General features: G+C 39.9%; 1 protein-coding gene across 8 annotated transcripts in view; it reads left to right on the top strand.

Moving 5' to 3' along the window:
• Positions 1–26471, top strand: part of LOC117829876 (protocadherin-15-like) — a 245906-nt gene that overhangs the window by 190095 nt on the left and 29340 nt on the right. For all 8 annotated transcript variants that reach the window (XM_034707604.1, XM_034707609.1, XM_034707610.1 and 5 more), the window contains 8 exons: positions 321–461; positions 6071–6198; positions 11436–11666; positions 11772–11860; positions 15388–15564; positions 16081–16299; positions 18190–18198; positions 20494–20604. In XM_034707604.1, the coding sequence (XP_034563495.1) occupies positions 321–461; positions 6071–6198; positions 11436–11666; positions 11772–11860; positions 15388–15564; positions 16081–16299; positions 18190–18198; positions 20494–20604 (1105 nt within the window). The remainder of the gene's footprint in view (positions 1–320; positions 462–6070; positions 6199–11435; positions 11667–11771; positions 11861–15387; positions 15565–16080; positions 16300–18189; positions 18199–20493; positions 20605–26471) is intronic.

A 26471-nucleotide genomic window follows, 5' to 3' on the forward strand; every position in this document is an offset into this window, starting at 1 on the left:
GAGACCAGGTGTGGTTGTAACACTTTTGCTTCATTACCTGTAACTCGCTGATTTTTTTAGCTTGAGTACTCTTTTTTTGCTTCACTTTTGTACAAGGAGAAGAGACACATCACCCATCTTTATATACTGTCAGCGATGAAGGTCTATACATCCAGTCTGCGCTGTAAAACTGCATATTCTGCTGACTCAATATCTTACTGCTTTCAACAAGAATGACAAGAAAAAACTGATGCAGTGTCAACCTTCCTGACTTTTCTCCTCTATATTTGACGTTTCTTTTCTTCTACCCGCCTGTCTCTCCATTTTGTCTCTCTCTTTAGGTGTGTTCGCACTAAATGAGACGACTGGAATGATTTCTACAGCCAAGTCACTCGACTACGAAGCGAATTCTAGCTACATTCTCAAGGTAGAAGCAGACTCCATGCATGTGGTGTCCTCAAACCTCCGAGCTCAATCAAAGAGTAAGTATTCATGTTTTTAAACCATTCTCCTTAACAATGGGTTGCATCACAGATTTTACTCCCTAATTATAACCACTTATCCACAGGGAGTTTAAATCACCCACTGTGTAATCTTGAGATATTTTCCACAGGCTGTGTAGTTTCCCTCTTGTTCATACTCTTTCTTTCGCTCTGTCACTCATTGTCTTTTCTCTGGAGCTCTCCCTCTCCTTCTATTTTTTTCCTCTTACAACTTCTCTCCAACTCTTCTTGTCTGTACATCTTGGAATACATGTTCTCTGGGGCCTCGGCTGCTGTTGTTGCCTTTCACACAGCCCCCCCCCCCCCCCCCCCCCCCCCCCCCCCCCCCCCCCCTCCCACTCAACTGTCTATCAAACCTGTAGGCTCTGCCAGCTTGTTGTCTGTTGCTCTTTAAAAAATGCTTTTCCCTCTACTTCTAGATTTATAACTCATTGGTTGTCAAAGAACTGTGACAATAAAACTGTCCAGTATTTAAATCTAAAATATCAAACAGGTTTGCGATGATCACAGCGAACAAATAGATTTGGCATGCAGTTTTGAAGATTGAAGATTTTATCTGTGAAGCTTGTGACTTTTTGCCAGACAAAAACAGCAGTACACAGTGATCTGCACAGGTCAAATCAGTTTGACTTTGAAATAAAATTGAAAAGCAGAGGCAAGACCTCTTCAGTCTTTTCTTTTTGTTTCTTTTTCTTCTTTCTTCAGTCTTCACGTCTATAGTTCTTTTTGCATTTAAATCCATCTCGAATGAATTTTTCTGCAGTTGCATGTGTGACAAAAAAGAAGTACGAGTGGTTTAAATTACACTCATATAAGAAGTTGAAATGGCTCACATGAATCCTCTGGCTGTTGGAGAGCTGATCCGTGAAGTCTGCAGCACGTTCGTACAGGTCTGTGGTTCTGTTTGTTGAGAAGGAAGAGCAGGTGCACCAGCTGGTGGAGTTTGGCCATATCAGTGAATGGGATGTTTGTACAGGTGGCACACACTGATGCAGCCTGCAACTTAGATCATGCTGTCCACAAGCTGGCCCACTCTAGAAGATTTTCAAAGCTGAACCGATGTTGAAAATGTGAGAGACCACACGTATGACGAGAAATAATGCCAGATGTAGCAGGTTAGTTCCTATACTATACAACAATATGACCAATATTGCACAGCACATGCCAAGAACCCTCAATGCAAGAGTGAGCAGGCGTGGCGGACAATTGGAAGGGAACTGTATGACAGTTGACAAGCTATATGTTGCTAGCTGCTTAACTACCTGGTCCATCCTTTGTCGTAGCAATTTCTGTCCAACTCAACTCCTTGTCAGTGTGATTGGGGTATGTTTTAAAGGACACTATGTATAAACAATCTTGCTATAACCACAAATCAACAAGTTGGTCTTCCATTTCTGCAGTCCATTTAATTTCACACTTAGCATTTACTATTCTTGGCTGTTTTTCTTGCATGGCTTCCTTCTTAAGTCAGCTTGCTTCCAAACTGGCTATCGTTTCATTCTCTGGGATGATTCACAGAGAGCATGCTAGGGTGTCCTCAGGGGTTTCCCCACACAACAGAATATCTGATTGACAAGTCAACACACAACCTAGTGTTACTGAAAGGTTTTCTGTGGTCTGCTGCAAGGGTGAACTAGGGAAAGAGGGAAGCCCTTACTTTTAGTGAGCAACGTGAAAGCCTCCCTTAAAGCCTGGCTTTGAAAAGACATGGCCTCAGATACCAGGCATCTTTTTAGGAGATGATAAAGAGGTTAAAAAAAATAAAGAGCTGGAAGAACCTACCAGAAATAATCTAAGAGGAGCTGGCTACATCTCTACCTGGATATCCTACAGGTGGAGAGTCCTGGATTTAACAACCTTGTTGCTTCTCTGCTGAGGCACCAGCTAGCTTATGAAGATCCAGGTAAAGTCTGTTAGCTCAGGTCAGATCAAAAATGGTCAGCTTTGGGTTGCATTGGATACCACACTCTGTTTTGTCTTATCAAGAGAAGAAGGAGGCCAGAGCTAAAGGATCCAGAAATGTATCTCTCTGCACAGGTTGTTAACAAAGCCTTTAATCTGTGGTACAAGACTGTATATGTGTTGCAGTACCACACCACGATTGATGGTGTTGCTGTGTAGTACCAGAACTGTATTATTAAGCAGCTGGTGTACACATTGGGACCAGCCCTCGTTGATATCCAGGCTTTGAGTTTTTTGCTGGGTGAGTGCTCTGTCTGGCTAGTGCAGAGAAGCCTGGTACTCTGGAGATAGAAGCTCCTTCCAAAGGAGTAGAGCCTCCTCCTGCAGCACAGCGGGGAGGATGAGAGGAGGGGAGAAGAGGGGGGTTTAACCCAACCTCTGGACACTTTCCCTGCAAATTGAGCTCTGTGTTCTCAGAGCTGTCTGTAACAGTGTGTAACTGGAAGGCTAAATCTGCAGTGTGGTCTCAGCCCAGTGTAATAAAAAAACCTCAGCAAAATGTTGTAATTTTGTAATTTTAAAATGGCAAATGACATCATCATTGGGAAATTGATGTTATCAACATCAGGATTTAACATAGCTCTAATTTTAGGAGATGACCGCAGAACAATGTTGGGAATGACATCAAACCTACAGCAGAAATTGACATAAGCCCAAGGTCGTCAAGGACGTCAATTTTACGTTTGGTCAATGGAATCAGCCCAACACAGGATATTGATCCTAGCCCAATGTCAGAAATAGACGTCAGCCTAATGTGGGCAATCAAGGATATCAAATATTGTTGGGAATAAACGTCAGCCTATGAAGAGGAAATGTCTTCAGGACAAAGTTGGAATTTTTTGTCAATGTTTGGAAATTATGTCTAACAGGTGAAATTGTGGAATATACCTTTAAGACATACTGTGTTGCTAAGTTACTAGAGGAAAAACATCACTAGATAGCTCTTTATTTTTTCCTTCAGTTCAGTCTGAGCCGGGCTCTCGCTGTGGATGAACTGTATGTGTGTACCCAAGCTACTGTGTTACTTAAGCCTGTCAACTTAACAGTAACGATAGAGTTTGGATGACTGTGTCCTCATGTATTATACAGTAGTGGCTGTACAACCGGGCTTTGTAAGGATCCCTTAGTCTGGCTTATATCAATTCCCAACATTGAGCTGATGAAGAATCCCAACATTGTCCTGACATAAAGTCATATTGGTGTACTTTAATAATCTTTGGTTGACATTAATTCCCAACATTTGTTCTATATCAGTTACCACTGTTATGGAAATGTCATTTCATGAAGGTCATTGTACTCACTCCAAGTGTTCTTCCTCTTCTCCTTCTTGTTACTCTTTTTCTTCCTCCTGCATCTTTTTTCCATATTCCCCTTTCTATTCTGCATCTTTACTCACCTTTTCTGTCTATACCTTTCTGTCTTTAAAGGCATATCTTCAGTCTTCTTAATTGTTGCTCAGCTCTCAGTGTCTCCTCTTCCTACTTTAATTATGGTGTTTACCACACGCTGCTCTCATTTCATCCCACTGTTTGAGTCTAAGCGTTCTGCTGAGATTAAAACTACAAATCATTTGTAGTCATTAGCAAATCTCCTTTAGTTCTTCTTGGTGCACATTTTAATCAGGCAACAAATCAATAGCATTCTAACAATGTGTTAATCCAGTTTTCTAATTCAAGTGAAGGTTGGCTGGTAAATAGACGTTTCGGTGCTGAGTCTGATTGACTCTTGTAGATAAGCACATTGTTTGTATCTGCTTGTTTGTTTGTCTTTTTATGTGCCAAAGATATTGTGTGTGTGTGTGTGTGTGTGTGTGTGTGTGTGTGTGTGTGTGTGTGTGTGTGTGCGTGTGCGTGTGCGTGTGTTTGTATGTTTTCTTTCTTGGAGTAAAACTTAAGCAGTTCACAATCCTGGGATTTGTTCCTTCTTTCTGACACATGACTCACCCTTTTACAGAGTTCTGTTGGTGCTTTGTGATGCAGTTTCACGTGGGTGTGATTCACAACTCCCTGTTCTTAGACAGATAAGACTGAATGAAAACCATTCCAAGTTGCAATCATGAAATATGAATGACAGAGGCTCACTGGCACTATAAATTCTGCTTAATACTGAATTTAAAGCTGGGTTGAATGACGGAGAAGCTTGACCTACTTTTGGTCATCAGAAAGATGCCTTTTGAGGCATCTCTAACATTTAATACATGCAAACCTTGATCTTCAACACTGGCTATGATATTTTTAAGACTTTGACTTGCAGCATCCATAAATGTGCTAGTGCTTAACTTTCCTTTGAGCCAACAATATTTGACTTGTACTGTCTCACCTTTGAATAATCATTAAACTAGCATATTTTGAGGATTTTTCATGTCTTTATCCCGAGGATAGGACAGTGAATATAGCCAAGAAAAGGGAGAAACTGGGGAGTCACATGCAGCAAAGGTTGGACTCAAACCAAGGTCACTCACATGAGGACTATGGCCTCTGTACATGGGGTGCACAACTTAACCAGTAGGCCAAACTGGCTCCACAAGAACACTGTATTTTTTAACCAAACAAACCAGTCAGATACTTGATGGATGGACTTCTATATTTCTGATTCTCTTTGCTTTCCTGGTTTGACTGAAGAGAGTGAGGCTCAGCTGAAATATGAGATGTCACATGTTCATCAATCATCACATTTAATTTCACTCACATTGAAAAATGTGTTTTGATTAACAACACTGACCAACAATTCTGATCAAAACACACCGATGGAAAAAAATACCCTTCTAAGAATATCACTGGCTGATTTCCCACTACAGTTATGCTTGGTGTATTGCTTATTCATTTATGCTAAGGCTGTAGAAAAATGCATGGATTTTTAATCCATGCTTTTAGGGGCTTTAACTCTCCTTGTATCTGCATTTCGTCATCTAATCATTTCAATGATGGCAGCTGATTTTTTCCGCACAGACGCTCATGAGTCATTGTCATGCCAATTTGACTCTCTCGAATCAGTGCAACCTGAAGCCCCAAGAAACCAATAGAAGCCCCAATCTACACCCTTAGTGTAGACATGTCAGTATAAACACCTAAGTGACAGCTACTATAATCCACTATAATACTTGTGACAACTGAAGAAATGTGGTTGTTGTGACCACTGCAGAGGTGTGACTTTCCCTTGCAGAGATAACACTCGAATGCTTCTGTTGCTTTTCTTGTTGACATGTGTCACAGGTAAGACTGCAGGTTCACAACCGCAGGCCTGAACCTGTTAGAGCTGCATTGATGAATCTGTCTGGTCTGCCTTGCAAGTGATAAACATCAATTGATTATCACACACTAATTTTTTTTCTCTAACTTGTCCCTGTTGCTTGCATCTTTAAACAAACTGTGTGTCTTAAAAAAGTGAAAGCTTTCCATCTCAAAGAAATCCCCAGAAATCTGTGCTGCAACCCTATAAAAGATTTTCCAAAAGTTCAATCCCATCAAAATGTAGTTCAACGGTATTACGGTACGACATCACAACAACAGCAACAGAAATTCCATGCAGTCAACTAACAGCATGTTCCCCAGAGAACATAGAGTGCAACACAAAAGCTTCCAACTGTACTGTAACTCGCTATAATTGTGTTTCTATTTGTGTCTTAGCTAACACAGCCAAGGTGGTGATCGACATCCAGGATGAGAACGACCATCATCCAGTCTTCACAAGACCTCTGTTCATCGGAGGTGTTGCAGAGGATGCTAAAACTTTCACCTCGGTGTTGCAAGTACAGGTACGGATATGCACACTCATAAAGACATTCAGTTATAACTTAACTACAGGAGAGTAGAAGATCTAATGACCAGTGGCTTTTCATGGTCACTCTCTGATTACACTCCACAGATCTAATCTGAAGGTGCTGCTGCCCCTGCTCCTTCTCCTCCTGTTCAAATAGAACTCAGCACAAAATCCACCTGTAGGATCTGATTCATCCTCCCTTAGAGGGGGGAAGTTATTATCACAGATCCCAACTCACTGCTGTGCTGAGCTGGATATTTACATGAGGGAAACAGCGGTTTCAAAGCTTTGTCACAGAGCATTTATGTGACATTTTCTATTATTACAGCAGTGTTTATATTCCACATTTAAATCAAAATTTGTTCCATTTATTCTGACCATACTTTTGCCTGGCAGTATTTCTTAAAAGACAGGCTGCATAATGAGACGTGTTGGTATTATTTGATTACCATTATTATCATTTATATGTATGCCCTAAAAAAATCCACGCTACATTTTGTTATATTTTAAGCAACACTCGCAGATTGCTATTGTTGTTTTCATCTAAACAGCCCTCCAAGTGTTATCACACGGCAAAAGTATAACCCATAAACATCCCATGAACTGCTGCTGACAAATGGAGGAGATCTTTGCAGCAAACACTGTCTCATAGTTGGCACTGACGAGTAGTCACTGCAAAGACAACATTGGTTTTACCTAACTGATGCCTCCTCCTCACTCCGATTGTCCTCACTTTATCTTCTGTGGTGCCGTCCTTACCAACGCTGCGCCCGGGTTTCAAATTGAAACAGTTTTATGGACATGGTTTTGATCTCATGTATAGAAAAGGCCACTATATTGTGGGGTTCCTTTTAAAGCTACAGTAAGGAGTTTTTAGCTTGTTACGAAACAAAATAAATACTGATGCATCTATATGATATATGAAAGAAAGAGAAACCATATGGTCAATGGTTGTTCATTTTCATAGTGTTAATTATAGTGCTTGTAAACTGTGCTGCTGGGTAGGTGTCAAACAAAGTGAGTACAGCAGGCTGTGGAAACAGCCTTTGCTGACATTTTACCCCTACAATGATACACAGTGAATTGTAGGAGGGCAGGATATTTGTCATCGGAAAACACCATACACAAAACATTACAGGAGATGAGACTGAACACTTTGTCCACAATGAGGCACCAAATTTGACACAAATTGAAAGTTCCTCCCAGGAGCTTTAATTGCACAATGATTGGAATTTCTGAGCCTGCATGAATTCAACTGTATTACAACTTTGATGGATTAGTTTATGCTGGTGTTCCATTGCTGACTTTGTAATTCTCGTCCACACTTGTGTTACAATTCTTGTTAAAAGAAAGTCACAGATTCCACTGTTACACAGAAATTACGAAGACATAGAAGTAGCCCAGGCAAGGCAAATTTCTGCACTATTTGGTTCACCCCAGGATGAAAACGTTTACAGTGTCTGTGTGGATTCTTGTGCTGAAGTTTGTGTTTTTTTTATAATTGCGAGAGATAACATTCAGTCTGATAAGGAAATGAAACAGTAAGGATGTTCTCCCTTGACTCGGACCTCTTATCTCTCTGTTAATTGATACATCTCTTTGTTTCTGTTCCATTTTGCCAAACTCAGGAGGATTTCATGTCAGTGTAAACAACCTAAGCACATTATTGAAACACTTTTCAGGACCAGAAATGGGTCACAGAGTCTATTACTCTCAGCTCCTCTCTAAGACGTAGCATATGTTTTAATGAGCCTAGATGCCACCAGAGACGTGGGCAGGGTCTCTGGCAGACAAGTACTTGCTTTTAATGTTTTATTGCAGTTTTAAGATCATACTTAGACATTTCTTTTTCATGAGATCATACACAGTGAGGGTGGCAGGAAAGATGAGTAAATAAAGAAGAGAAAGCAAGAGACACTGTTAAAAAAAGATCACAGTTTCACGCATTGTTCTATCTCATAAACCCTGTATTTCATATTGTTACTCTTCTGCTGCAAAGACTTGGGTTTTCCATTTGAATTCTCAGTTTTAGACTACATTTTGCTTGCACTGGTTTGCAGTAACCTCCTCTCCAGCTGTCTGACCTCTTTGAATACTCGAGCAGCCTGACAGGAAGAGCTAATAGCCTGCTAGTCGACTCGATCACCGCAGGGAGAGGCCATAGATCTTGGAAGGTTGGAAGGAAAAGAGAGGATTGATGGTTGGATAAAGATAACTGGCACCCTGCTGAGAGACAAACCGAGCGGACAGAAGAAGGCAGGGAACACATGCATGATTCATGAGAGGATGAATGGCTGGAGACGAGAAATGAGGGGATTGACCGGAAAGATGGACAGTGATGCTGGCGGCACATTTGCAAACACTTTGATGAAGGAGAGTCTGGGACAAATAAAAAAAATGGAAAGAAAGTTTGAAGCATGTTAGTTTTCATTCCCGGCACTTTCTCTCAAGTGTAACTAATTCCATCAAATCCGTCTGGCTTTCTGTCTTTTTGTCCCTCAGGGGATGCCATAACACAAAAATTGATTGGGTTGTAGATGAGTCTTAAATTAGCAAACTTTCTTGTTACTAAGAAGTTTTTTTAATCATTGTTTTTAAATCAAATTCATGTCGCATTTTCTTCCCCCAAGACATTTCTGTCACTTTTCCCATCAGCACCGGTGTATATGCGGAGGAGAGTGGAGTGTACTCTTTATATTAACTCTCTTTTTAGTGGGCTTTTACTACAAAAATAGGCCTCTGTTGTGTGGGTGTGTTGCTGGGGGCATGATGAGAAGACAGAATACAAACCAGGTAGCCCGGTTTTAATAATGCATTGGTGACTTTGGAAATCATTCGGTGACAAAATACAACACAGCAGTAGAGGAGTCATGAAACTGCTGAAATTACCAGGCCAACTTCCATTTCATTACACTTACTGAGTGATTTGGTCCTCTTGTAAAATGCTTTTAAATGAGGCTTAGGTGTGCAGGCAGACTCAGGAGCGGGTGCTTTTATTGTGGATTCAATAAAGTTCATTTCTGACAAGAGGGGCAGAATACTCGTTTTTAGGAGGTTGTGCTGTGGGCTTTGTGAATGTACCGTTTCCTAACATCAATAAAAGCAGTGCTGAAAGGCTTTTAAACTTTTACATCCCGTCTTCAGCTGTCACTTAGATTAAATCATAATGGGAAGGATAGTTAAAACAGTTAACAGCTATGCCTCAATTACAGAGCAGGTGTGAATGAAATGCTTTATGGTTAGTAAAAGTCAGCATACTCTATTATTCTAAATGTATAGAGAATTATCCAATACATGCATGGTGCAAAGTAAACCTGCTATTTTGGAGAGTCAAATGGTTTTTTCCCCAGTTTAAATATCATCAGATATTAACAGAATATTCAATATTTCTTTAAGGTGTTCAGCTTTGTACTGGCTGTATGTATTTGATTTAAAGGGAGAGAAAACTTTATTTTAAAATGTGTTTTTTAGAAAGCAAGGACAACATGAATATTGCGTTATAGGCCAGTTATTTAACACTTACCTCCACTTTGACCTCCATTTGTGCACTCATTCAAATCTGGCGATGTATTACATAAAGAGGACTGAATATTACATATTGTTCTTAGAAGAAAAGAGCATATTCCGGTTTGGTTTTCCAACCAAGAGTGACTCTCGTTTCACCTGTGCAGTGTCTTAGTATGTGTTTTACTCATTGAGTGTATGTAAATATGGACGACTCATCTCAAACCCTCCCATTGTTCAGTAAAGAAAGACAAAATACCCAATACTCCTGTTGATGAGTATCGGGTATGTCAATCATTACATCACATCCCCTCTTTTTAGCTTCAAATAACTGAATCGAAATCCTCAGAAAAGTGAACATGTGCACATGAATCATCATGACAAAAACTGTCATCACATAAATCACGATGAGAAAAATGTATTCGACCAGTTTTTTTTTATTTTCTAGTTTGATCCATGTGCTATCTGTTTAATGGAGGAGGCAGGGTTTTTTGACCTTTACTGCAGCCAGTCACCAAGGGGAGCTCTAAATGTTTGGCATCACTTTTAGGAAACTGTGTGCTGTCTATTTTTTCTCTACAGCATATGGTAGATATTTATTTTAAAAACGTCCTCCTGCCTCTGTTAAACTAACACTGTACTACTGACCTCGAAACTGTTTCAGTGAAGATACAAAGGCTCTTCTGGCACCAGGATATCCATGTTTTATGGGTATCCTGGTGGCAACTTATATGAGGAATTATTGTATTTAAAAACAGCCAATCTTTACGCCTTGGTAATTCAGAGGCTAGTTATCATAGTTATAGTTTTATAACCAGTAAAAACAAACATATAGTTAAGTTAAATGTACTTTTGTTTTGTCATTTTTCGAGCTCTGACTATGCTGTCTCAGAATGTTAAGTTTAATTGAAAACATCTGTACCTCGTTAAGTGGACAGGGTTTTTGATTGTAGTGCAGTTGTTGATGTACTTCTAAAAAGTGACTTCATCCTACCTCTGCAAGTAAGAACACATGAAAAACTTCTTCACATCCTTTCTTCCACTGGTCCTCCTCTATTCCCCTCTAACTATATCTATTCCTCTTTCATTTCTTCCTTTCTTCTTCTCTTACTTACTCCTTTCTCCTTATTCCCTGGCCGTACTATAAAAATCGATTTTTTTTGTTTCTTTCTATCATAGCGTTACCTTTGATGTTATGCGCCTCAGAGCTGAATCTGTAGTTTATACTCCTGGCCATTCTTTTTTAGACTCCTCTGTAATAAACCAATGTCTGTCTGAGAGCATTTCTGCGTGTGGATGTGAGTGTGAGGTCTGAATGAATGTGTAAATAATGGAGAGATTTGGTAGTTAGCCAGAATGACAGAGTGGATGAAAAGACATAAACCCAAAGCTCAAAGCATCGCTTTGCCCCCTACTGGTGAGTCAGAGAAATTCAAGAAGAACAGGAAATCAATCTTAGACGGATCAATAAACATGGCAGTGTTGTGCATTGATCAGCTGCTCAAACACCTGGGATTAATTGATTGCAATCATGAAAATAACCACAGACCGAAGAATTGATTAAGATAATAGCAACAATGACTTGATGACAGTGTTGTTTGCATGGATGATTATGATAGTGGAATTTCATTATGATAGTGATTATGCTGCTGATATTGTCTCTCGAGTCATAATGATGATGATTATTATAATAACACTGGAGTAATTCTTGTTTTTCACATTTCACAGGCCCTGGACAGAGACACTGGGAACTACAGCTCTATGATGTACCGCCTCATCATCCCCCCTCTTGCTGGGAAAGAAACCAAAGACAGCAAAGACGGCTTCGTCATCGAGCCTTACAGCGGCGTGGTGAAGACAGCGATTATGTACCGTAACATGAGGAGGTCGTATTTTAAATTTGAGGTGGTTGCTACAGACAACTACGGCCATGGACACAGCAGCAAAGCGGATATAGTGGTGTGTAAATTCTAGGCAGTAATAACATGTAATATTTTAAAGCTGAATGTGTTTTTCAGGCTCAATCTAACAGAATATATTTTTTCATTTTTTTATCTTGTGAAGGTGTCAGTCGTGAACCAGCTTGACATGCAAGTGGTTGTATCAAATGTGCCCCCAACTTATGTGGAGAAAAACAAAGACAAGCTTCTCAGGTAACAAAACATTAAACATTATTATTTTGTTATTTCTTTAAATACATGTGTTGTTTTTTTTGCTGGTTATGAAACAGACTAAAATTAATGCAGTGGGGTAGGTGTCAGATGAAGCAAGTGTGGGCATGCTGCAGAGAAAGCATTTGTTGACATTTTCCATGACAAAGAATCTTGATGGGTGACTCATTTTGTGAAAGGAAAGAGCAGGATGAGATTTTTTCTTTTAAAAAAAACAAAACAAAAAAAACCCACCAGGACAGGATCAGCACAGGAGACCACCCCAATACAGGGGGCACAGATGCACACACACAAAATTAACACAGACAAAAAGTTCCCCACCAGAGCTTTAAGTTGTGGATATACTCATTTCTGTTTCTTTTCTTCACTGACTTCCATTGAGTGTGGTCTTTTCATTTGAAGCCAACTTCTAACTTGTTTTATTTTGACAACAAATGTGAATTATTATGAAAGATCCAGAAAGTGTATGTTGTTATGTGTTTTTCAAATTTCTTATCTTGGATATTTTATGGATATCAGCTTAAGTGAAGAGATGTGAAGCTCACAGCCAGCAGTCCACATGTTCGGACTTATTGGAAACATATAAGGAAGGTGTCATTGTTGTCCGTCTCCTCTACTCTCAGTCTGTCTGCAACAGACACAAAGTAACATGCATCCTTATAAGATGCTAAAATGACTTTACAAAATGTTGATATTTCCTGACCTGTGAATGAGAACAGTTAGTGGTGTAGTGGCTGTGACAAAGGGTAGAGCAGGAAGATGTGTGACTTCTTGTATATTGAAAAGTTTGCTTAACTGTTCGTAAAGCAGTCAGAAAATATCTCATGGGGCGCTGGTGGCCTCGTGGTCTAAGCGCCCCACATACAGAGACTACAGTCCTCGTCGCAGGGGTCGCTGGTTCGATTACCAGCCGGTGGACCATTTCCTGCATGTCTTCCCCCACTCTCTACTCCCCACATGTCTCTCTTCAGCTGTCCTATTCAATAAAGGCAAAAAGGCCAAAAATATAACTTAAAAAAAAGAAAAGAAAATATCTCATATTTCAGTTTCAGCAAACGTTTTAGTTTGTTTTATACAGTCAACAGTTACCTTGATTTTTTCTCTTCTCTCTCTGTTGATCAACCACAGCCACTCTGTGTGCGCAACTCTGGGTTGAAAATATGACTGTAAATCTCTTTTTAAAGCCTGTCTACCTTTCGAAACCATCAAGTTTGTATAGTTTAAAGCACAAGGTATTGAAAAGTAACAAAGTATTGAACATTTTTTGACAACTTTGCCCTGCTTGTACTGCAGCTGTATGCTTGCTTTCAGAAACCATGGTGATTGCAAAGATTTGCTGTTCTCCAAATTTGACATTTTTCTCAGCACTCACTCTTCTTCTGTACACTTGTGATGCATCTACTGCCAGATTTCTGCTCTTCTGTAGAGAGGGTCAAAATACTGCTACCAAAACAATGCTATGTGTGGTTTTGACCTATTTGACTCTCACCTCTTTGTGAGTGTTAACTTTACTTTTCCATCAACCCCTATGGACGGAGAGAGGGTGAAGAGGGTTCATCCATTCTGCCCTCCACAGCTTTGTTATTCATACTTTCCTTGTTTTTTTGTTTTTTGACAGTATCCAGTTTAAATTCAAGATGTAGTACCACCACTGCAGATAGGTGGTAATGAATGTATTGTCAGTTGAACTATTGACCCTGTGTTCCCATCAAATCTAAGGATAGGAATTCAGGGACAAACAATTGCTTACCCATCTGCTTACATTTTAATACCTCATGTATTTTCAAGAGTTTAAAACAATGGTAAATACATCTTGCTATTCATATTTGCATTGTGACTGCAAGCTTGAATAGTCAGTCATTGTTCATACTTTTGTAATAAAGTGGTGTAATGATACGTTGATTTTTTTCGCTGAGCTCAAATAAAGTTTAAACCTTTATTTGATGCCATTTTATATTCTTAAGTTTTACCAGGCAGAGGTTCTTCTACATTGATTTAGCTTCATGAAAGATTCAAGCTGTAATTGCTACCATGGGGAAATCAGCAAGAGCTGCTAAAGAGCAAATACAGCACTGTGTGTTCCAAAATAGTGTTTTATCAGAAGAAAATGTCCCAGAAAGTATGAAGCTCTACGTGCCTTGTGAACTAGAACCCACACTGGGACTGTGACAGGGACAGGAATCTGACCACAGCAGCTAGACCCCATTTATGGAGCAAATGACGGTCCCCCTCTAATTTAATCAAATATCACACAAGATTGTGGAACAGTTGTAGCTTGTGTGGCATCTGTTTATTCTAGATAAATGATAAACACAGACTAGTTCAAATATCCAAACGCTGAAAACAGGACCAAACAACAGCATGGTGACATCTTTAAATGCCAAATACTCTTCATTTGCTCTGAAACAGCTCGGCTTGTTTGAGCAGTTTGCTTCAATTATTGTGTCATGTAGTTATTAAAGATACCCAAAATTAATCCAAAAAGAGAAGAAAAACGTTCCTTTAAATGTCAGAAACCTTGAGCAGAACCAGACTTATTGGTGGACACCCGTTTGGCCCAATAGGTAGAAAATGAGACAAGGCTCTGCCTCCCATACAACATTTAGAGACCTTAGGAGAGCACAAGCAGGCCTGTAGTCTGGAAGAGTGATGTTCTTGGTGGGTAAAACTGGCCTTATTAGTTCTATAAGATATGATGGTGCCCTACTATTAAGAGTTATGTAATTCAGAAGAAGGGTTTTTAATCGTCTTCTAGATTTCATGGAGAGCCAGTGCCGAAAAATCTAGTATGGGAGAGATCTTGTATTTTTTTCTTGTTTTTTGTCAGTACAAGTGTCTTTAGATACTTATTAGGGAAGCCTGATAATAGGGAATTGCAATGATCCAACCTAAAAGTCACAACTGCATGGGTTAGTTTGTTCAGTTTTCATGTTCTGACAGGATGTGCTTGAATTGTATAATGTTGTGTGGATGTAACAAGGCTGTCCTGGTGTTTGGGGCCAAGCCCAGTAACTACAGTTTGTCTCAGTTTATTGGCGCAGGACTGTTTGTCATTCAGGTCTTGATGCTCTTAAGGCATGCTTGGAGTCGAGTGAACTCCCTCCGCACTTTGCCAAATATTTTATTTATTTATTTATTGATTTAAGGAAAGGCACAATGATAACAGCAAACACAAACTGCCTCTCCACTGTGTATGTTATGGTTCTGTTAAGTCAAAGCTTAGTCTGGTTGCTGCTTTCCTTTGCAGCACGTATAGCTCAATAATAACACTTTATTCTCTTTCTTCCTTACACACAGGTACACACACATACACAAACACACCCATATACACACATCTCAGTGGGCCCAAGTTTTGTTGTGAGCAGGTGTTCCGAGGGGGGAAAGAAATCAATATCGAACGGCATGAGCCTGACAAGTAATAAAAACGAAATTGTGTTCCTTCTTGTTGGATGTTTAAGAATCCATTCTTAGAAATCTCCTGATCTGTTGAGTTTTTTTATCTGCACCAGCATTTTGGAGCGCTATGTCCAGGAGCAGATACCAGGTGCCAAGGTTGTAGTGGAAACCATCGGACCCCACCGCCACGGCGAAGGAATGGAGCAGGAAGATTACACCAAGTCCGACCTCATGATTTACGCCATCGACCCGCTGACAAACAGAGCTGTATCCAGGCAGGAGCTCCACAAGTAAGAACTTTGCCAAGAAATCCATGAAAAGCAAAATGGCAGCTCTCCAAAAGCTTTATATCAAAAGAAATAGGACAGGGACTGAAGTGAAGCTGCTTTGAAATTAATTAATTTCTAAATTTATCAGCCTAAGTTAGTTTTTTGGAATGCTGCCATTCAGAGAAGTTTTCAAACACTTTTTTTTAAGGAGATCTCATACTTCCTGTCAGCTTAATTCCCCAGAAAGTCAAGTTCCCATAAAATTTTGTCCTTCCTCACTTTGATAAGTAGCTATGTTAAGGATGCAAATAAATAAATAACTACTCAACAGGTTGGCGTATATCTGTGTATTTTCAGCATCAGACTCACTGAGCTCCTGACCAACTTTTTGATGGACACCTCTTTGACATCTTAACCTTCAGCACCACGCACAAACAATCTTTTGATCTTGGCATCACTTGTACTAAAATCTTTAATACCTATGGCCACATATACTTTAATTACACTCAGTGATATATTTATTTTTCCCATCTGAAGGTTTCTTGATGGTAAACTCTTGGACATCAATAAAGAGTTCCAGCCCTTTCTCCCTCCTGGTGGACGCATCCTGGAGATCCGGACCCCTGAAGTGGTAACCAGTGTGAGGAAAGCCGTGCAGTCTGTAGGCTACACAGAGGGGGCGCTGTTGGCTCTGGCAGTTATTATAATTATCTGCTGTGTCCCTGCCATACTGATTGTTATTATCACCTACAGACAGTAAGTACAAAGTAGAATGGTTACTCTGTCCTTTGATAGTGTTTGAATATTATTGGCCAAAAACGCAGCAGCAGATGATTGAAATGAGGATGTAGGAGATTATTGTCCCTCTGGTGTGTGCAGAATAACGCTGGCCATGGCAGGTTTAAACCCTGTTACAATAATCTATAATCAAAAAAGAAATTGAAAAAAATTGTGAACTGATCCCATTAACAGTTGTTTCTGGTTTTGCCATTGCCTAACGCAGCATATTTCATCATAAAACTGACCTCCACTGTTGTTCAAAGCTACTCAAAACATTTTATTCCACCAAATCTTAGCATTGGGTGCTATTTTCCATTTTACAGGATACTTCCTGGCTAATTTGGTTTATTATTAGTCAGTCAGTTATACATACACTGTTCTTATGTTGTTACAAAAACATACCAATGCACCAAATGTGTTGTGAGCTAGAAGCTTCACTGCGTATCATACATTTTTTTACTAAGCTATCTCACGACGAAGCTCATGTATATTGAAGCAGTACAAAACATATAGTTTTACATCAGCATGGGTAGATTACAGAACAACAAACAACTATTTCCTGCTCTGATTGTTATCACAAAAAGAATTCAAACATATGTGGACAGTTTAAATTTAAACAACATTTGATGCAAATTCTGTTTTCTCTTCAGCCGTCTCAGTTGTATTTCCCAGTTACCTTCAGCTACCCTTATTTCACTCATAAATAACTTACTGCCTACCTTTTCTTTTTGGTTTTCATCCAAGAGAGGCTCTCTGGTTAAGCTGTTGTTTAAATTTTACATGAACATCACATGATGGCACACTTTTGAGCTGTCCTGGTTAAAAAAAAAAAAGTGTTTCGCTCTCTTCCTGAATATATTAGTTTTGTTTTGACTTTTCAAGATCCTAACAAAAAAGTGGACTTGCAACCTTCTGTCCCTGACAGAACAGGGAAGTCAGAAAGTGTATGTAGCATATGTTTTCATCCTAATAAAGTGCAAGCTGCCCATCATTGCACAAGATGATCGATATTATCATGAACCTCTGAGGCCACTGTTTCATTTATTGCATAAAAACCCATCAAAGAGTGCTATCTCAAAAGCCTGTAATGTTGTGTACAATGTGTGACTTCTTTGCCGGTCATTCCAGCCACTAACATAATTGCACTTCAAGTGAAACCATCTACTTCAACATCAATTTGATGCTGCTAAAGTCCTTTAAAACACACTGCTGTTAAAAAGCAGCTTTTGACTTAAATAGGCGGGCTTAAAAAAGATAACAAGCCATTTAGAGCACTCGTGAATTTCTTTGAAAGAGAATTCCGACAGTCAGAAAAATTGACAGAGCCGGCAGTCTTTCCCACAGGGCGTCCTTTAGCTCTATTTATCATTTTATCACCTGGGCCTGTCAATTCCCTCGATGATTCAGCATGGCAGCTTGTCCCCCAGTGACAATTCTAATAGTTTGTTTAGCTAACCACTGTGAAAGGCCATTAATTTCATCCGTCTCCGTAACATGCATAAACAAGCACGCACACACACACACACACACACACACACACACACACACACACACACAAACACTCAAAGTGGATCAGTGATTTTGGATAGAGCGACTCATCCCGCTGAGAAAAAGAGACTAATAACAAATAAAGGACGAGAGTAGAGAGGCGATTTAAAGACAGAAAAACAGAGTGGTAATCATCAGCATAATAATCACAAGCCCTGCTGCTAACTGACTGTAATGAAGACCAATTGATCGACTTGCCTGTAAATTACAAACAGTAAACCTGGCTTAGGAGAGGTACTGTATGATTTATGCTTCAAATAAGCACTAATCTTTCTCTCTCTTTCCTCGTCTCCCATCTGCTACATCCACCCTCACCAGATTCAAAGAGTAAGTACTGTGTTTTATTCTCATTCTAAAATATGAAGGTGGTGGCCATCTTAAACACCTTTCATTCTGATTTATCCGTTGACTTTCATTGTACAATAAAATGAATGGGATGAGGAAGGGCAGTGAAAACAGAAAGGACAGCGCACAATCAAACAAATGACTCCTGAAGAACATGGAATCAGTAAATGTCAAAAAACTGATGCTTTTATTAGAGTCTGTTTGTGTATGGGTACACAGGTGTGTGTGTAAGGGTACACGGGTGTGTGTGTATGGGTACACGGATGTGTGTGTATGGGTACACGGGTGTGTGTGCGTGCGTGAAGCTGTGTTGGATCAGGTCATGATTATGTCGACTGGATCAGAATACCAATGTCAGTGGGTTATTTGAAAGCAAGACTGTTTGTGTTTATAGGCATGGTGTGAACAGCCCATTTCTCTACTCACACACTCAACAGGGGTTGAAGCTTTTTCATAACTTATTTGTTTTGAGGATATTAAGGTTACGAGTTTTTGATAATTAGGCATAATTACCGGTGGGGTGTGACTTGCTTGACTAACAGGTTGGCACACTGTAGCTGCTAGCCAGGGGGCTAAAAACCCACCTCAACTCTGCCTCTTTGACTCTAGTTATGTTGATAGGAAGTTTGGTTGAGTCCACATTTCCAGTATGATTGTGATGGAATTCATCAATAAACTGGACACTGGACACAAAAAACTCAGGAGACTCTGACGGCTTATGTTGAAATAGTTTCTGTGGAACTTGATCAAGGAGAAATAACATAACAGTACACAGGCAGGAGAGTGCAGTGCAATGCCAAGTCAGACAAATCCCCAGGCATGTACCTTTATTCCCCCAAAGATGACACTACAGTTAGATACCCATATTGGGACAATAGGAACAAAACAATTGGGAAGACGAGCTGTGCTCTAGTCTGGAGACAGCAAGTTGGTCACAACACACAGATAAATACAGGAACAGGGGGAGAGACCTTGTGTACTACACTGACCCTGTCTCGTCTATCTCCCAGCCACAGCTGACAGGAGAAGTTACTCTGCCCCTGACTCTTAGACTGAAAGAATACAAGAGTTAAACATTCTTACATCTATATATAAGACTATGAAAATTCCACGACATGGTGACCACCATCATTAAGCTTCATAAGTCATTCATGTTTTACACAGTCTATGGTTTTAATACTTGAGCTTTATTTAATGTTGTGTGACCAGAAACTACCAGTGAATGATACAAAAAGTTTCTGTGTTGGCTGTGTTGCTAATATTACACAGTAAATTTGCAGATGAGACCCTTCTCTACCTTTGTCTCAATACACTTCCCTGAAGCTTGTCAGGTTAGCATTGGGAAAATCATCTGTAAGAAGATGTTTGTTTTTCACATGTTGTGACCTCATTTCACCAACTCTGTCAGGTCCTTTTATATCGATAACCTAATTCAGTGGTCTGAGAGAATTCTGGAAAATAAAGGGAGATTCAATTTGCCACTTGATGACACTGTAATAGCTGACATTGGTTCACTATAGTCTTGCTTTGAACTTCATTGAAATCTATGGGAGAAATCAGTCTTAGAGATCAAGAGAGCATGACACAAAAATCTGAGTGCAAGATGTTCACGATGAAACTCTTGGCACGTATAATGCAAAGTATATCAACCTGATAACGTGACAATGTGTTAGCATGTCTACACTGGCTTATTAGGAATCAACAAGTAGTTCATCTGGGAGTAATAAGAGTATCATAATTTTTCAGGTTTTATAGGACAGGCAAAAACAATAGAAAAAGTAAAAACTGAAACTGAATGTTAAAATATAAGGGCCAAAAAGTAGTAGGTGCATTATTATTATTATTATTATTATTATTATTATTATTATTATTAAAATTGATCTGTCCAACAGTCATCCTCAGTGTAATCAGGAGACTACCAAAATCAACACCCATCCTCTCTAAAGCATAAATGTTTAAGTTTTTTTTTCTTTATATTATTGTAACACACCCAGTGGTTGTAACTGAAGTATGGACTCAAATGGTTTTGTACAAATGGACCACAATGGCTACAACCAGTATAGAGTATACCATGGAAAAATGTGCCTGTAATGATTAAGTTAAAAAAAATATACAAATTAATTTAGTTGTATTGTATGTAAACTTAAACTAGTAAGTGTTTCTTGTCACAAATATAGGCTTAGCAGCTGCATCCTCAAAACCTGAAAAATTACAATCCTTCCTGCTCTTTTCTAACTTTCGATTAGCAACCATGTGTGTTCTCTCTGTTGTGTCCAGACGCCAAGCTGAGTGTGCCAAAACTGCCCGAATCCAGATGGCTCTGCCAACGGGTAAACCTGGGGGAAGCACTGCCAACAACCTGTACGAGGAGCTAGGTGACAACGCAATGTAAGTGAAGTGTGAAAGTGGCATTTGCATTGATGAGCCAACACAGAGGAATTATCTCTCAACTCTGTTGAAGGTAAAATATCCTTACATGACTAATACATTACATCTTTAATTCCAACTCTTTCATGCGTCATAAAAGAGAAGATAGTTGTAGAACATAACACAAACTTGATCATCTCACAGGACGACAGATTAAAATGTCATCCTTTTGATAAAGCCCCCAAAAACAGATTATGACTTATACCTTATATTATCAAAGTCTTGAGACACTTTTATGTCAAACTGATAAAATGATAGCACAGCTGTATTGACACAAAATAGCCCAGCTTATGAACACTTACCCAAAGGATTAAAGTAGGAATAATTAAACTTGGAATTAAAGTGGTTGATCCATTTCACTCATATTACTTTATTGAACTTTCCTAAATTGCTCCCGAGCTGAGAGCACCGTCAAAGATTTATCGTTTGTAGCTAGATTCACAATAATTTGAGGCCTCTTTAGGAGACACCATTAACTAAATTTTTTTTGTAGTCTAAAGACATTTCTTTAACTTCCTTTGCTCAAATTTGCTGCTTAAAAAAACCCTGACATTATGTAGCGATGACACAATCTGAGATTAATCAAACAGGGCGTAAGAACTTCACATCAAACCAGCAGAAAAAAAAGTTCTGATTTTCAATGCATTAACAGTGGAAGATAAACCCTTCAGTTTTATCTCCTCAAAGTTTAGTGAAGTTCAGTTCTTTACTTGTCATTTTTTTAAATCTTGTAATGCATACTAATGTCCTCACTATAGAAAAGATGAAATGAAGGTCAGTGATTTAAACACTTCAAGTGCCGCCTTTTAAGTTTTCTTTAAGATTTTCATCGATAACTGTTTGGAAAAGGAGTCCTTCAAGTTGTCCTCAGAGAACGACATTTTCTAGATCAGCTTTTGATGAGATTATTTTCTATTTCAGCTTTGGTTCAGGATTTTTGGTTGAAACACTTTTTTGCAGCATATGTAGTATTGGCAATTAGAACAAACATACAGCCAAATCAGTCCATTCCTTTCTTCACCAAACTCCTCCTGATACCCTCCACCCTATCTTCCCTTTTCAACTGACCTCTTTGTTTTTCATATATTGGTGTTGATAATCGTGAGGTCGTGAAGCAATGCCAACAGATTAAGACAAAATAAATTAGCTTTCCAATGATTATGCAGGAATTGTTTTCTTTTTATTCTGTCCTGCATCTCAACCCCCATCAGGACTGGAGGTCAATATATGCCGTCCTAGAAAGTTGCTTTGTTGTTGTGCAATTTGGTCAAACTTTACATTAAACTTAGTGCAGCTCATCTGTTTCTCTGAATCTTCTTCCAGATTAAGTTTAATGTATCTTCTTCCCAATTTCATACTTGTTAGTTTGCTTAAACAAGAGGATGGTACCTGGAGACACAGTGGGAACTTTGACTTGAAAGTTTTAAAAAACCTCCAGCACACACACATACACACACTCTCAAGGCAATAGACAGATAGCTCATTTGTAATTCCTTACTGGAGCGTTAACAAGAAGTTGAGAGGAACTCTTATCAGCATTACATGCATCACCAGTTTTCTGTCTGTCCTTGATATGCCTCCCAACTCCCATTAACATGGGAGCAATTCATATGCAAGATGGTGGAAACTATCTCAAAATGACAATAAGGGGTTTCAAAATGTGTGTGTGGGTGTGTGTGAGACTAACCAGCCAAAAACGATCGTCTGAAAAATGTGTGCGGAAATGAACTTGGATATGAGGTAATTGAAATAAATGCAGCTCGTAATTTATAAAGACCACCTTGGGCGATAATTAATTCTATTGATAAGCTGCAGAGCATGTTTAATTGTAGCCAGGAAGATGTGTGTATGTGTGTGGGTGTGTGCACACAAGGAAGCAGTTTGTGATTTCTAATGAAATACTTCTGTGTCTCTGCTTGTGTGTGTATCCTCTGCATGACTGCAATCTTGAAGGAGCTAAATAATCCCAAACGAGCATCAAATCTGGCCAAGTTCAAAAGTTTTCTCATTCGTGATTAAGGTCGATTATCAAACTGTTCACTTGACTGATTTCAGAGCTGTTTTTTTTTTCTCTTTTTTAATTACATTTGGCTGGTCTCTTGACAAACGTGGCATTTAGTGTCTGTTTTCAATTAGCTACACAAAATAAAGTTTTCTTAACCTTTTCTTAGCAGCAAATAAAAATGTTTTTGCAAAGTTCAATCAAGAGTTATTTCGCAATACAGCACCTCACTACTTAGAAAATCTTATAGAAAACAGAACTTTACATTATCACTTCATATTTACCTCAAATCTGTAAGTCAGTCATCAGAAAGTTGTTAATCAATATAACATCTGTTTCCTAGTTAACATAATCACTCTGCCTTCTGTTGTTGTTCTTTTTCTTTTCTTTTTTGTTCAATATAATTTTGGGGACTTTCATATCTTTATGGAAAGATAGGATAGTTGATAGAGTAGGAAACAGGAAACAGGAAAGAGAGTGAGGATGAGGAACGATGTGCAACAAAGGGCCACAGGCTTGTTTGAACCAGGGTCGCAGGCTTCTAGCATTATAGCATCAGATCATGGGGCGTCCATTTTTAGTTTTTGTTTTTGCTCTTTTTTTATGTTTTTATTCTACGCACATGTCTGGTTTTAAGCATTACATGAACCAAACAACTCATTACCTTATTCTTCTGAAATGAAACAAAATCAAGCCTGATTGCTGACTGATCTATCAAAATGTAGAAACTGTCATTCTGCAATAACCTGACAATACCTGACTTGTAATCAACACCTCTAAATAAGTTGAAAGTGTGTGAATTCCTTAAATGTAACAGTTCTAAATTTTCCAAAATCGATACATGTGTAGAACTTGAGTATTGATCTTTTTACATAGATATACTCTTGGTGCAAATTGCCAGTGGGATGGCGCTTCTTGATATATACCTCCATCTGGTCATTCAGTTTCTACCCCTAATGGGAATGATGTGTCTTATACCCACCCTACTCTCCACTCTTCTACATTAAATGAATCTCATACTCTTGCCAGGAGATGTAGCATGCTGCAACTCTCACTATAAAGGATAAGCACTCACTGATTCTTGGAGTTTGCCTTGAACCATGTAACTTCAGCAGCAGAGAGTTCCCTCCTTTTCTTGTTCTCAAACCTACAATGAATAGGCTATATTTTTTGAAAACCTCCCCCCTCTGTTGTTTCACAAATCGCGCACTGGATAGACTGTTAGTTGGAAAAATGATAAAAGTTTTCTCTACTTAATCTTACAACTTAATCACAAGAACTACAAATTAGTAAGTGTGGCAATTTTTGCGTAAGTTGTACATTGTCAGTTGTAAATACTCTAGTTATATGATGCAGAACTTTATTTCATTAGTTGTGGACAACAGTAGATGCTTTCCATTGTGAGTCTTAAGTTTCCCATAAGTTAAAATAAATCATCTAAGTGTTCCCCTTCCCATTTTCTCATGTTCTTGTTGCTCTGTTGTTGTAAACCATACCAACCCTCTCTGCTCTTTCCTGTCACAACTTTGACCATTCTTGTTGTCATTTCATCCCTTTCCTTTTCCTGTCGTCATGGTGACCGATTCATTCATTTTGTACATCTTCTCTTGTTTCCATCCGTCCAACTTCATCCATGACTGACAGACCAAAGTGAGTAGGATGCTGAACATTGCTTCTTATCTATGGCGAGTTTGACACGATGCAGCTCAAGCTTTGTGTTGTAGCCGTGCTTGTTTTGTGTTGTATTTTCTTAGTTGTGTCACTGAAGGTCGATTGTGCTTCTGGTTGAGCGGTTGTAGATTAGAAGTAAGGGTTAGGGTGTTTTTGTTGCCTCGGCATAGAATAAGGCAGCAATGCTACATGGAGTTCTAAAAGAGTGTGCAGAGATTCAACTCTACAAACTACACATGAGACTTTGCAGATTAGTGCATCTTCATCCAGTGAGGATATAACCAGTCTTTTGTTGGAAGAAAATCTGCAGACCTTCAGAACTCCATCACACACAGTTGTCTTGTTCCTGCCCCGACAGATCCAGCACTGTTTATGGCCTTGATCCAGGGGAGCCTTTGTAGTGCATCACTTTTAGTGTACATAAAGTCTATTTGCATTATTCTCCTTTGTGTTTGTAGACTACTTTTCCACGCTCCATCTCATGCCCCTCTGGTGAAAACAGCACCAAAATAAAACACTCTTGTCTCCTTTGAAATCCATCCATTTCCTCTCATTCCTTCCTTCATTAATCCCCTAATGTTGAGTCTCTTTCCATTTCATTTACCATACAGCTCCAGCAGACGTTCAATCGTTTTAACTGTCTTTATCCCATTCTTTATGTTTCCTACTTTTGTCACTCCACTTTAGAGAACATTTTTCTTAACCGTTCCAGCGTTACTATTCCTTCATATCAATTTCATTCAGTCCCTATCTGCTTCTTCCATTTCATTTAGCTCGATCATATCTTCACTCTATTCACTCTACCCTCTTCTCCCTCATAACTCATCTGTTTCTTTTATTATTTCTGTCTTTATTCCATCTTCTTTTCTCATTTTTCTTCCACTCATGTACCAGCCGGGCAAACCATGGTGGTTGTGGTGGGAGGGGTGGCAGTATGGACGAAACCGACCGCCAACGTCTGATTTCGGATTTTGCCACAAGGGCAATCGCCGCCCATCGTCAGTGCATCGCAAATGGAGGGGTGCTTCACAACATGCCCAAGTCTGAGTCAAGCATCACCTTTCTTTCCGATGAAAACCCCCTGACGATCAAGAACCCAATCTATCATGAGGACGGAACTTTGAGTAGTCCTGACACTCTTGGGAGAAGCCAGAGGAGACGAGATCTACTTGGGAATTTCTCCCCTTCCAGGAAAGGCCTTCGTGAAGCCTGGATGAGACTCAGCTCCCCTGGAGGCGAAGTTGTGTCTGGTGGGTTCAGTGGGAGTGACAGTGGATGGGGATCTGGAGGTGGACACAGCTGGACTCTCCCATCAAGACTACATCGAAAAGAGATGTATGACGCTTTGAGACGCCAAGTGGTCATGGATCCTGTGCAATGGGAGCTGGAGCTTCTTAAGGCTGAATTCAAGGAGAGTAAAGATGCCGGTCTGGATTCGGGATTTGACCGAGGTTTGGATTCGGACTTACTTGGAAGCCCAAGTCTAGAACCCAAATTAACGGTCAAAGAACAAGCTCGACAGTTTGAGCAACAAGCCCTTCAGGAAATGAGGCAAAGACAAAATCGGGAGTCGCGAGGATCTTTGTCCCCTGATATTTTGCTTTCTATTTATCCCGATTCTCCTCTGTATCACAAGCACCCCACACCTCACAGTCCAACTGTTTATATCAAAGAGGGACCCCCGAGTATCATTGTCACTCAAAGTGACGGAGGTACACCTCCACCCAGTCACAAGCCAACTCCTCCTGTGCTGCGACGCTTCGGGGCCAATATAACAGGAAATCAGATGGTGGATGAACGACTTCAGGTCCAGTTGGAGGTCATCCCTGATCCTCCATCAACCCCTCCTCCTCCACCTCCACCTCCATCCCCGCCACCGCCTCCACCTCCACCTCCCACATCAGCTCCCCCACCTCCTACACCACGCCGACCTTCCTCCCCTGCTCCTCCCCCTCCCTTAACTCCTCCACCACATCACCCTTCCTCCCCAGCTCCTCTCCAACCTCCGACTCCTCGACCTCGCCAGATTTCCTCCCCTGCTCCTCTCCAGCCTCCATCCCCTCTTCCACGCCACCCATCCTCCCCTCCTCCTTCTCACTCTAACCACACAGAACTGCGGAACCCTCCACCTCCACCTCCTCTGCCAATGCCTCCC

The sequence above is a fragment of the Notolabrus celidotus genome, chromosome 18 (assembly GCF_009762535.1).
Source record: "Notolabrus celidotus isolate fNotCel1 chromosome 18, fNotCel1.pri, whole genome shotgun sequence".
NCBI classification, from domain to species: Eukaryota; Metazoa; Chordata; class Actinopteri; order Labriformes; family Labridae; genus Notolabrus; species Notolabrus celidotus.